Source organism: Lethenteron reissneri, chromosome 26, assembly GCF_015708825.2.
Source record: "Lethenteron reissneri isolate LAM-NWPU_2019-01 chromosome 26, ASM1570882v1, whole genome shotgun sequence".
Taxonomy (NCBI): domain Eukaryota; kingdom Metazoa; phylum Chordata; class Hyperoartia; order Petromyzontiformes; family Petromyzontidae; genus Lethenteron; species Lethenteron reissneri.
The window spans coordinates 8,164,633-8,177,926 of NC_083804.1; the positions used below are offsets into that span (position 1 = coordinate 8,164,633).

The 13,294-nt window shown below is 46.7% G+C and overlaps 1 protein-coding gene across 1 annotated transcript in view; it reads right to left on the minus strand.

Annotated features, from left to right (window-relative positions):
• Positions 1 to 13,294, minus strand: part of LOC133347590 (oxysterol-binding protein-related protein 2-like) — an 82,365-nt gene that overhangs the window by 14,591 nt on the left and 54,480 nt on the right. The window contains 4 exon segments of the mRNA XM_061559993.1: positions 140 to 274; positions 723 to 798; positions 9,363 to 9,501; positions 11,663 to 11,783. Coding sequence (XP_061415977.1) covers positions 140 to 274; positions 723 to 798; positions 9,363 to 9,501; positions 11,663 to 11,783 — 471 coding nt within the window.

Consider the following 13,294-nt stretch of genomic DNA (forward strand, 5'->3'; position numbering starts at 1 on the left):
GCTGAACAATGCTGCCCGAACAAATTGGATGCCCCCCCCTAAACGTACCAGCTCATCGTCTGGTGCGACGAGATATTTCGGAGGACAGGACGACAGGTTGAGGGGAGAGATGTGGAGCTAAGGAGAGGGGCAGCAGCACCTGCATGCGCTCGATGGAGCTGCTGGAGGTGTTGGCCTTGTGGATGAGGTACGTGTGCTCCATGTACTCGCACAGCCGCTGCAGGAAGCTCAGCGGCTCGTTGAATATCACCGGCATGGTGATCTTGGACAGCTCCTACAAGTGTAACAACGTGTGTGGAAGAGGGGGATTGATCCCAGCGCATGCCGATTTGGCAAGTGATCAATACTTACAAGTTACGATACAAAGCAAGTAGATGCACATCCCTTTTGTCAATCCACTGCTGGATGAGCGCCTCCCAGCACCGCGCGGGCCGTGTCGGTTATTTTACCGTACTGCACCACGCTCGTCAGTGCGGGTTGGCGAAGGCGGAGAAGCATGGACGTAGGAGCATATAGGTAGAGTACAACAGAGTTTCCTGCACCGCTCCGGGCGGTCGCCCATATAGGCACTACCCGGCCTCGACGCCGCTCAGCTTCCGGGATGCAACGAGGTCGGGTGCATTGCGGGCGACGAGGTGGCAGGAAGCGCCGCTGGCTGCCGACCACCACGAACAACGCCACAGCGTGCGGAGAACCCGGCAAGGGTGGCGGTCGGGCCTCACCATGCCAATGCACCTCCGAAGGAAGCTCCAGATGCTGAAGTTGCTCCTGGAGAACATGGGCGCTGGAAGGGAGATCCTGGAAGCACACAACGCCGGCACAAGCTTTCAGGCGGAGCAGACGCGAGGAGCAGACGCACGTGCACCAGGAGGTAATCCTTCGTTGGGTAAAAGGAAGAACGCCAAAAAAAGGCAAAATAATATTTTCTGTTTGTTAGAAATGAAATTCTTCTTCGTATGGCTGGGGAAGCAATTATAGTTTGATGTCGAGGTTAGCAATCCATTCAACGATTTCACGCGAGGCAAAGTTTATGGTTGCGATGCCGCAGGGACTGGATCTTGCGAGTGTCTGACTTGGTGGGTGGTGGCCGCAGTCTCAATTTGGACTGCTCCTCATGTGGAGCAAGCGGCCACACCTTCCCTGGCCTGTCCTCAAGCGCTTGAGATTTGTCCCAAGTTTTCCGTGGACAGTTGAACCCTGGGACTTTACTTCTCAGGTCAGTTATCAGGTTGCAATTAGGCAAATGTTTGCATTCAACCTCGAGTTGGGCCATGGAAATTAGATATGAATTAATGTATTCAAGGCTGGTAGTCCACTGCTGATCATGGAGGTTTTGTTTGAGCATACTTCACTACATTGGTCAGTACAGATCGGTGGCGGCACCAGCACTGGTTCGGATATCACCCACGGCGGACGTGAGCCATGGCCGGGAATCGAGCCAAGGTCGCTGGGTTCAGAGCACAGCGCGCCAGCCACGGTGCATAAAACACTGAGACCACCAACAGCCGGAACCTCTCTGGCAACTTTCTATCAGCTTTAGTAACACATACTCTTGGAAGTATGCCAAATAAATGGAGTTCAAATTCTTACTTCGTATTTACGTTGAGAACCCTTCGAAATAGATACAAGCTTCCATAGGCTGAGATTGAAAAGGGAAAAAATGAATGGAGGAGAATGTTTCTCAACAAAATCAGAATCTTTATTTATCCTGGAGGAATCTGATGACCTATAAAGCTCTTTTTCAAAATGTCCAGTAGGGGCGGGTCAGAAAGCGCCAATAAACAGTACATAAAGTATAGGAAAGGTAATTGCAAGTCACTAAAATAAATAAAAATAAACATATGTACAAATTGCATAACTATGTAAATTCCTTGCAAATTTGCCAACACTTAACACAAGCTTGGGCAAGGCAGCGAAACAAAAAACAAAGTCCCAGACATTACAAAGACACCGCACAGTCCCAACAAGATTTTAAATGTTTCTAATTACAAGAATAGATTTGACCATACATGTACCAAATGTCATCTTTCTAAAACAACAAAACGCAACACAATCGTCAATCCAAAATAGTCAGCGCATAAATCTATAGAGTGAATTGAAGGATAATGTGTTGCATTTAAAATACGCAATACAGCCGAGCTCTATAATGATGCTGGACAAAGTGGGAGGATGTGCGAAATGTTTACACGCGTGCTCCATTCGCGCGCAAGCCCCTGCTGTGAAGGCGTTTGCACGTTCCGATTGCATTTATTGCCCAACAAATTATTTAGTTATTATTGGTGCCTCAAATGGGAAATTGGCAGCTTATACAATACAAGTGTTACGCATACAGATGTGAAAACTCAATTCTCATTTCTTTAAAACCGTTTTTTTGCGTTTAGTTTGTTGTCCTTCACCCGCACCTCCGATAAGCACGGTTGGCTACGTACGGTGCGAAAGAAGTTTAACATACGTAGGAACGTACAAAAATCACATCCAAGTACATTCGTTGATGTTTCTGAATGCAATTATTAGGAAGGTAGTAAACAGTAATTCCAGGTTTTTTTGGGTTAGATCACGTGAATATCTAAATATGTTGTTAAACCCGCCACCACCCGACACAGCCAACTAGTAAGGGTTGTCACGTCAACAGAACGTGGCCAATTCGTCACTAGTACAGCACACCGGTGTAGTGTAGTGTATAGTGTAGTGTATAGTGTAGTGTAGTAATGTATAATAGTGTAGTGTATAGTATAGTGTATAGTGTAGTGTATAGTAGTGTATGGTATAGTGTATAGTAGTGTAGTGTATAGTGTAGTATACTAGTACAGCACACCGGTGTGTTGGAGAGCCAAGCCACAACATTTACAAATCTGAGAACGACATTTCGCCAGTAATTACAACCAGCTTCATCAGGCGACAGCCAGATTTGTGGAGAAGTCCACCTGTTTCGTTCCTTAATAGAGGCGTAGATGTGGTGACCACACAAAAAAATCTATTAGGGATGATATTGGTTGTGAAAGCCGACGTGCTAAACAAACAATAAATCACCATTATCAGCCACAATAAATCGAATGCAGAAGGCAGGAAGGCATCCCTGGCCGCAAGCTTGTCAACCTCTCTAACGATCCTGGCTGTGCTCCTTCACACACGCGAATTTCATTCCTCTTTCTCCCCGAGAGAGTTTCCTCTCGGGAGCATTCTCTCCGTTGGCTGCCGCTCCACCGCAAGTCTCGACCACGCGCCGTCGTCATCCCTTCTGGTGCCCTGCTCAAGCCCACTGACCTTTCTTAACAGTCGGTGCGAAACACCATCCGTAGAAAATAAAAACCTCCTCCTTTTAAAATGTGAACAAGCAGAATATCACTCGGATTATTTCCATTTTAGCGCAAGTCTCTAAACACCGAGTTGACAACAGGTGGTGTAATGCAGTGTAAGTTTGTCAAATTTACACTGCACGCAAACTTCATTAAGGTCCAGGAGGGATTTGGGGGATTCTAACCCTCGGCATAAAACGATGTTGGCAAGCAAGCAACCTTAGAAGATCAAATGGATTTTTTTCCAGCTGCGATCGTGACTATTAATTTGCGGTATCATCTTCAAATGACTCACCCTCGCCTATATCTCTCCCATCTCCTCTCTCCACTGTGCCCCCTTGCATTGCCCTCTGCTCCAGAAACCAATACCTTCTGTCAAAACACAGCTATAAGCTTTTTTTAGGAGGGGGAGGGGGGCATTTAGAGCTCGGGTAGTTTAATCAGGAAAGATTACCTCACTTAATTTTTTTATTAAATAAAAAATATATTAATTAATGCCTGAACCCAAAAGATACAAAACATAATTATTTCTGGATCCACCTGCATTTTGCATCACAGCCTCACGAACCACCTAGAGGATCGTCGCGGACCACACTGGTGGTCCAGGGGGACCACACTTTGAGAACCACTGGTCTAGGACACTACTTTGTAAACCCAAGTTGTAGTTTAAGGTATGCACAGATGAACTGAGAGAACACAGGCATGGGTGTGCGTTAGCTGCGGAGTAGCGCGGAGACTTGGACAACACTTGTGAAAGCAAGTGCTCGATTAAAATCTAAAAATAGTTTAGCGCCTCTCAGTGTGCTGCAGGAATCAATGCGTCGGTTATAAACAGCAATTACTCGGTGGTCACGTGGCCACCACCACACATCTCTCCCATGTCGCGGACGCGTCAACGTTAACACTTGCTCAGAAGTGAACAATGCAAATGCGGAAATAGCTTGATTAGCAGATATATCTATCGCATAGTCAGTAGTGTAAATTCCAAATTCATATGGCAATGACCATCCTATCATAATCTCTCCATCCAAATGTAGAACACCATGGATAACCTATCTATATAAAAGGGTAATTTGTGAATGTGTGTTTGTTCGAAATGTTTAGCATACTTCCCAACATGCAACAAACTTGAAATTTGGCATGTGCGTAGCTTCCAGACTGTACACAATGCAATAATAGATATATTTTGCGAGCGGTGACGTCACATCTGTGATGTCACCCGCATGCGGCAGCGTCACGCAGTGTGCCTGCTGACGTCACGCATCCCCCCCCCCCAACCCTCCGCGTAGGCCGTGTATTAATCCAAGACAAGAATTCAAGTCTCGGGTGAAGCCGGGTAGTAAAGCTAGTAACTAATACAAAAATACATCATTACAATATAACACATAAGTTTTCGCGACCAATATCCGTAAAAAAAATGTAGTTAGATCGCGTAAATATACATTTTTTGTTAACCCACTACCACCCGACACAGCCAATTAATAAGGTTTGTCCCGTAAACATAACGTACAAATTAGTTACTCCTTCAGTAAACCGATGCGTTGGAGATTAAACCCACAACATTTCCAATTGTACAACTGTAAATGTTGTGTTCAATTATACATGTTATGGGTTTGTTGTGGCTTCCCTGAAGTAGAAACTAATTGTCACTTTTTGTTCACGTGACAAACCTTACTAATTGGCTGTGTCGGGTGGTGGCGGGTTAATGACACATTTAGATTTACGTGATCCAACCCAAAAAATAAACCCTTTAACCATGGATAATAAAAATAAGGCACTATGTTTAAGACTTATGTAGGCGGCGCAGTGTACTCGGACTTTCGGGCAATGCCATGTGTGGGTGTTCGGCACCCAGAGGCGGAATAAGCGGCTACGGTCTCGACCCGGTCGCCAACGAGGGCACGAATAAAATTGAAAAAAATTGCAGTCATGTTAAATTTGGAATCGAAACTTCATTTGGCGAAAGATCCAGCTCTGAGAGAGAGGTAGACAATATCAGATCGACTGCTTGTGAGAGGAAAACTTTCCCCAAAAATGTGTTAAGCTAGGCGCCTCTGGGAAAAAAGCAGGGCACCTAGGACCTCCACGAACCCCCCCCCCCCCCCAACTGAACCACTCTGAAACGATTAACCCCCTCCGCGCGTCGACGGATCGGCAAAGTTCACCACATTCGATTCAGGAGCCGATTATTTGTTTATTTGCTGTACGTGCTTGAATTCACAGTTTGGCAGCGTGGCGTCTCATACCAGACAGTGACGAGTCGACCTTGCACGACAGCGGGACCGGGTTCGGCTATCACTCGACACCGAGGTCAGCCATGACCGGGAATGGAACTCGAGGTTGTTGGGTTCACAGCGCAGTGCACGAAAAGAACCACTGTGCCACCGCTCCCCCATCACGAGAATCACCGGGCAACCTTTGTCGACCGGAGTAAATCCTCGCATGGCGAATGAAACGCCAGATCCGCGACCAACACTCACCATCAGGCTGCAGCGCAACGAGCATTGGTGTGCTACAGGTCACAATTAAAATCCAAATGGGAGCTCGACGTCTCCTTTCTTTTTCTCTTTCCCTTTCCTCTGCTTCTCATTTACGGCCTCGGATCACAGCCAGGAGCTCCTCTGGATCCATTCGCTCATTAACAACAGAACGGATACCACCCCCCACCAAAATTCCGATTTTTTTAAGTTTCGCAAGAAGCTCACGCGGCGCACCGTAAAAGCGGCAGTCGTTTTGTGCGTCGCTAATCTTAGGAAGGCCCAGGAGGATGACATCTGGCAGAGCCATTCATGCGCACATGGTGATGCACTGCTTACTTCGCAAATTCCAAATGGAGATTTATTTGCCCCTTTGCACGATGCAAATAGCGCCAGTGAAAATGAACTCGAGTCAGTAAAAAATAAACAAATGTAAATTTCATTTTTTTTTTACTTTACACGAAACTTCACACGTAAATAATTTCACAGTCTAACCACTAACAGCTTGACCACTTGCGAGCATTTCATCAGAATCGGGCAACGCTGGGTCAGACGCGCCTGGAATGAAACCAGTAACAGAGAGCAGAAGAATCTAGCCCAGGCTCCATGGTGGTGGGGGGGGGGGGACAATGCACTCAACTCGTTAAGGGTGCGTCCTCATCTAAAACATCCCCCAGCATCGGCCGACAAACGCGCCCGCCGACAGAAGCACCGGTACCGTGGCTCCAGACACAACACGGGGGATTAATTTAATTGAACGGAAGCGACGCTAGACCGCTTCACCCCGCGACGCCACCCACGAGGAATTCGTCAGCGCTCGCTCGATCCATCGCCATTTCCCGCCGCAAAATTGTTGCGAAATTGGGCGCTGCATTGGGAAATGCCGGCCGATCCGCGCGCGTCCGACAGAGCAATTGGGGAAATAAGTCTGATGGAATGTGGTGAACAAAAATACGATTGTCGTTGTTGTTGTACTTCGCACCAACTGCATTGGCCCAGCTTGTGGCGACTGTGAAAGGTTGTTCAACTATGCAGCAGCAGCAGAAGAAGGGCATGTGTTACCAATGTAATGTGCTGTGTAGGCGCATTAGTACCAACTAGTGCAGGGGTGGGTGGCCAATGGATACACTACGGGAGTTTAACATGGACCACTTCTGCATGAGGCCGACACTACTTAGCAATAGCCCACAAACCAAATTAATATTTTTTCCTGCCAGCATCTTAGCCGCGCTGATCGGGTACCAGAAAAGAACATTTTGGACATGAGAGCGCCTCCCGGCCTGACTGCTATCTCATCACTAATTTGAAGCTCTTGTTCCTGTGCTCAGCAAACAGCCCATGACAGACCCCCCAGTTGCGTGGCTATGAGATAGCCCGCTGTGGGCTTCTGAGTCTTTCTTCAACGGTGTTTCATGTTGATTATCTACGCGCGTAAATCGCGTGAACGGCAGAGACACAGACTTGTGACTTTGATTCAACGTTGGAGACGATAGAGGATGTGCACGCCCAGCAGACTTCATACGTATTCAAATGCATCCAGGAGTAGCCTTGTAAACTAAACTAGTTTTTTGTTTAGCTGTGTCGGGTGGTGGCAGGTTTACCTACACATTTATATTTACACGATCTAATACAAAAAACCTCTATTATGGATAATATTGGTAGCGAAAGCCTACTTGTTAAACTAAACTATTTTTTTTATTTTACCAGGTAAGGCCCACTGAGCTTTATAGCTCTTTTTCAGAAGCGACCTGGCCAAGAATGCTAGCTCAACAAAGTGGCTTATCACGTGGAAATGTCCAAAGTCAGCTCCCCACTTCCCCACCGTATCGAGCGCCCACTGCAGGCGGAGCTGACCACCTACCTAATCTGTTTACGCACGAGCTGCACTCACATCCCTTTGGTGTTCAGTGTTTTTTTAAACCTTACAATGGTGGTTGTTGGTGAGTGATGCCAGAACAAGACAATCCACCTTCGAGGTGTTTGAGTGCTCAAAGAAATTAGCACAAACACGTACCATATATATTAAATGTATTGTTGTTGCTATTATTATGATTACACAATGAGCTAAAGATAATGGATCAAATAACACTTGTTAAAGACAACACTAATGAGAAACAATACAAATGATGCGGAAGAAATGAAACGAGAAGGAATAGATTTTTTGAATCCATCACGACCCCGAATCGTGACAATTCACGGGGCGGAATAGGCAAGTGTCACATGATTAACGGCGACCAATGAATGCAATATGCCAATGTATCTGTACGTGCGCTAAGCGGTTATTTCCGATTCATGCAAATAATATAGCTAATGTTTAAGTCAGGCTAAACGAACGTAAACAAGCAAGACCGAACAAACGAGAATACCAAAACGTGCAAAACGACGAGATATAAAAACGAATCAATTCCCAAAATGGAATCGTGACAACACAACGTCGAACTGTGACAATTAAAATCGAACGTCTCCGTGAGCACGACGGGCGAATCGTCACACGCGTGACACGCTGACCAATGTGGACGTTGAGCGGCCTGAACACACGCGACCCCGCCACAACTCCATCCCCTCCCCACCCACCCACCCACCGCTGCCTGCTGCCAGGACTTTTGAAACAAATTCGGCCGCGCGCAAAGTGACACCCGCTGTCGGGAAACCCAACGCGGCGGGTATGGTGACCACGCAGCCGGCGCGAGATAAAATATTTAAAGCGCCGGCTGTGAGAGACAAGCGGGCACTAGCGGCGTTGGTGATGGTGGTGGTGGAGAGGGAAGAGAAGGGTGAGGATAGTGTATTGGTCCGTCCGTGTTTATATATGTATATATATTTTTTATATTCTTCCCCCACCCCTCTCCCAAATTATGTTTAACATTTGATATCGGCGTCGTGCCAGGATACGAATAATGCATCATCCTATGTCGGAGAACGGCCGCAGAGGATGTGTTCTGAGACCTACTCCTGGAGATAATCTCCCATCGGCATCTTGATCCACAACCAGGGAGGCACGTTTTAATGCTGTTGTAAATATTGTTCCTAACACGACAATAAAAGCTATTTTTTCCCCTCGAATGTCAAATGCTGGAAGAGGGAAAATAAATTCCAAACTTATCACGATGTTTCCGTGTATTATAATCATTCACGATCAGGCTGTGACTATCAACCCAATGAGCCCGAGAACCCAGTTGAATCACGGCGGGCGGCACAAAACCCGGTTTTGAACCCAGGATCTCGGCAGGACGTTGGCTCAAGAATCAAGAATCAGAAAATGTATTTATACTGGAGGAATCCGATGAGCTATAAAGCTCTTTTTTTACAGATGTTATGTAGTAGGGGCACAGGGTCACAATGTTACAAAAACCAACAATACAAAAACACGAAATTTATAGCCGCCAAATACTCTAAATTAATGTTTCTGACCTCAACCATCTGGCCACCTCCTAACGCTGCATGTGCCAAAGCAGACACTCTCATCAAGTAGGCCCACGCCGCCGCTGTCGAATGAAGGCAGAGAGACGTGACACCACACGTAAACACCGCAGCTCAGGCCCGCGGTATCTCAGCGGTGCTCGCTCAACGACCCGTCACACACGCATACCTGCGCTTCTTGATGCCGTTGGCGTGGCTCTCCTCGCCATTGTCCTGAGCGCCGGGGTCGGACATCCTCGCCGAGTCGCTCGACTCCGCCGAACAGTTGCTAAACCTCTGCAGCGCTTTCACAGAAACGGATTCTGCGTCTGTGCGAGCGGAAAGAGACAAAGCCTTAACAGACTGTTGGGGGCGAGCGCTGTTAGCAAGTAACTACGAAGGCCAATGCGGCACGTGCAGTATTAATCGATTCAACAATTAATAACAGTCAAGGAAGGGTATGGACTCTGGAGATGGAATGATGAAAATCAGCTCGTGTGTATAAGCCAGATGGATCATCGCATCGTGCGACTGTGAGAGATGGCAAATGCTTTGCGATACCTTCACACAACAGTAGCTAGATCATGACTGATGATGATGATGATGCTGCTGATGATGATGATTAATGGCCAGATGGAACAAAGACTTTTGAAATGAAAACCTGGGGAACAAAAGGAATTTCAGTGATTATTATTTTGATTGTGGGTCGTGATTTAAAGAATCGATTTCTTTGTTAATGTTGTCGGACACTGCATCACGCCTAGTTACTGCAGAAGCCATGTGAACCCGTGGACATGTGATTAAATACGAACCGATAACAATCCCTTCTCACATTCACGATGCATGTTATCATGAGCATGATGAGAACTGATTTTTATTGATGAATGAATGCAGAGTTACGTCCAAAGTAACAAAGCAAATACACACATGTAAACAATAAAACAACATCATAAAAGTGCCAGGATATTAAACAAAATACTAGCATAATATAATGCCTTTCAGTTATCCAGCTAACCTTTGCTCCGTCATAACTGTTTCAGGAAAACCCTGAAAAATAATGTTTAGTCAGTTTCATTAATATTTTCAAATGTGAAAAGGGTTAGAACAGTGTGTAAACTACCACCATGCCACCACTCGCCACAATGTCTTTGTCACTATCAACAACAGCCACCATTCGCTAATAAGTGGCGGTGATGACACCACGGCGCTTGTGCCAGGCTAGGTGCACTGAGGCCACTTGAAGTGTCGATGGCTCGCTGGCAGCAGGTCATGGGGACAGACCCAGGTGCAATAAGTTGACCTACTGAGATGACTGGCATATGTAACACCTGTGCCCCCCATACTGTACCATGTACATACACATATATAAACATATGCCCACAGACAGATGGAATTCCACAAAAAAACACGATGCGCAGACATGCGAAGTGAGGCAAGTGGATGCCGACATTGACAAAGAAACTCAAACTTGACCGAAAGACACGGACAAGGTGTCCCGGGCCATCTTTAATTGCACATTCTGCCCTAAAAGTAACCCAACCCATTCATTATTTGGAAAAAAGATCAGCTTACTCAGCCACTGGATAGCACAGAATAGCAAACAAGCCTTGGACAATGGCACAGCATTTAAATGCCAGGGAATAAAATGGAATCATTCAACCCTGACTCAAGGGCTATCCACCCTTGCTGTTGTTTTGCGGTTTAAAAAAATAAAATGACAGCCGTTTGCCAACATTTTCTGTAAATGACGAGAAAACCCATTACAACAACAGCACTCTGCCGATGGGGCATAAACGCGATGGTCACTGACGCGGAAATTAAAACTCCTGCCATCACTCATTGCACAGCAATGCAGTTTCAGCTAGATATAATTAAAATTGATTATCAATTATGTGCTTTGTATTATTACTTTATAGATTTTCCTATCTACGAAATTAGAAAAACGTTCCAATTCATTAAAAAAAATGTTTTAACTACATCTAAAACTCAACGATTTTTATTTTACCAGGTAAGGCCCACTGAGCTATAGAGCTTTTATTTCAGAAGCGAGTTGGCCACAAATAATAGCCAAACGAAGGGGCTTATCACGTGGAAATTTAGAGCAGCCAAATACTCGAAACGCACGTTTCTAAATGTAAAGGAAAAAACCAGAGGGCTCGGAGAAAAATCCACACGACCATGGGCAGAATATGCAAACTCCAAATATACAGACGTCAGGGTCGAGATCAAACCCACGACCTCCTGTATACCAGGCGAGGTAGTGAACATCTCACCACCACTGACTGCACCTTGTTCTCATCATCTACTTTAAACACAACACAATTACGAATTAAGTAAATGCGGGCACAAACCCCGTGTTAGTTACAAGGAGAAAAATCACGCGTACAAATGGATTCTGCAGAATTTTCCAACGTGCATTCCGCCCACCCCGTACCAAATGGCGCTCGCGCGAATGGTCCAAATTTATTTTTTTAAGTCGCAAGAATTTACACGAGTCGGCGTCGTAGAACTCATCCTCGTCGCTGCTGCTGGAGTTGTCCCGCACTTCGAGCGTCTTCAGATCGTCGAGCAACTCGGCCGTCCCTTCTGCCGGAGACTCCGACACGTCGCTCTGGGATGGAAGAAAATAAACAACAACAAAAACCACGGCGGTTACTTCCGTTTCTCGATGGTCCGATCTCCCGCCGCGTACGCCGCAGACCTGGGGGCCGATTCGCGTCTCGGAAAAGAAGTGACGAGCCGGGCGCCGAGTGCTACCGACAGTATCTTTTGGTAACATTTGCTTTGGGGGGTGGGAGAGTGGGGTAGGAAATAAAACAAGTGTTTGTAAGAGCAAAAGGAAGCTGTAATGGCCAGCTGAGCAGCAGGAGTTGACAACAAGTGAATGGGCAGCCTCCTGCTGGCTCTCCCCACAGCTGATTTATATACTTTACAAATAAATGCATAGTGTTATGCAGTGGTCCGTATAAACCCATGCAGTATACTTATAGGAAATGACATTGCAAAGACAACACTGGAGTTATGACAGAAGAATTGCACTGTTTTACATGATGCCCGTGGCACTTTGAAAACAACCTACACATCTATGTACAGCGACTAGCTCTTTCCCCGTACGTTTTACAAGACTGCCATATGAATACGAGGTGTATGCTGTCACATGCACCACTCATTAAAGTGGACTCCCACCAAGTTAACCGTCATTTGTGCTCCGCACGCAACAGGTGTATTTCTACAGCAGTTATCATACCGTTCAAATAAAATCTAAAACTATTTATATTTTACCAGGTATGGCCCACCGAGCTATATAGCTCTTTTTCAGAAGCGACCTGCCCACGAATGATAGCTCGACGAAGTGCCTTATCAGGTGGAATTTTTTCCACCGCAGCCAAATTTCATCAATAATTTGGACGACGCTTGTAGTTCGTCCACGATGCTCGTCCCACCGAAGTAGCGCAGGGGTTCTGCGCCACAACTACCCCGTGCGGTTTCGTCTCTTGGCGACAACGGCAAAGAGTTGGATGGGCCACTCGCGCCCTTCGTACAAAAAAGACAACAAAACTGCCCAAGCCTCAGCCACTCGCAGGCGAGGAGAGATTTGGTTGAATGAATGGTCACGGCAGAGACAGCCTGCCACATGATATTTTTGCTTACAGGTAAGTGATTAGGGCGACTGTTACAACGCCGCGTTGTCGATTATTCAACAGACGTGGCTACAGGCAGTCACGCAATTACGAATCACCGCTGCCAGTGTGCTGCACTAATTGAGCACCGTCGCCCCGACACCCTGGGCCAGCGACAAGCGAGTCGGTGATTGTACAGGACGCACGCGGGGAAGAGGGGGGCGTGCGTGCGCACGAGCGTGCCCGCGTGTAGATGCCGGTGTGTGTGCGAGCATGCCCACGTGTGTGCGCGCATGTGTGTGTGCAAGCATGCCCGTGTGTGTGGACATGTGAGCTTGCCTCCACATGCGTCCACATGTGCGTACGTGCGAGCGTGCCCAAGTGTGTGTGTGCAGACGTGAGCGTGCGCGTATGTGCATGCATGCGTATGCGTACATGTAAACGGTGCACAAATGCGTACATGCGTGTGCGTACATGCAAGTGTGCAGCATGTGAGTGCTTG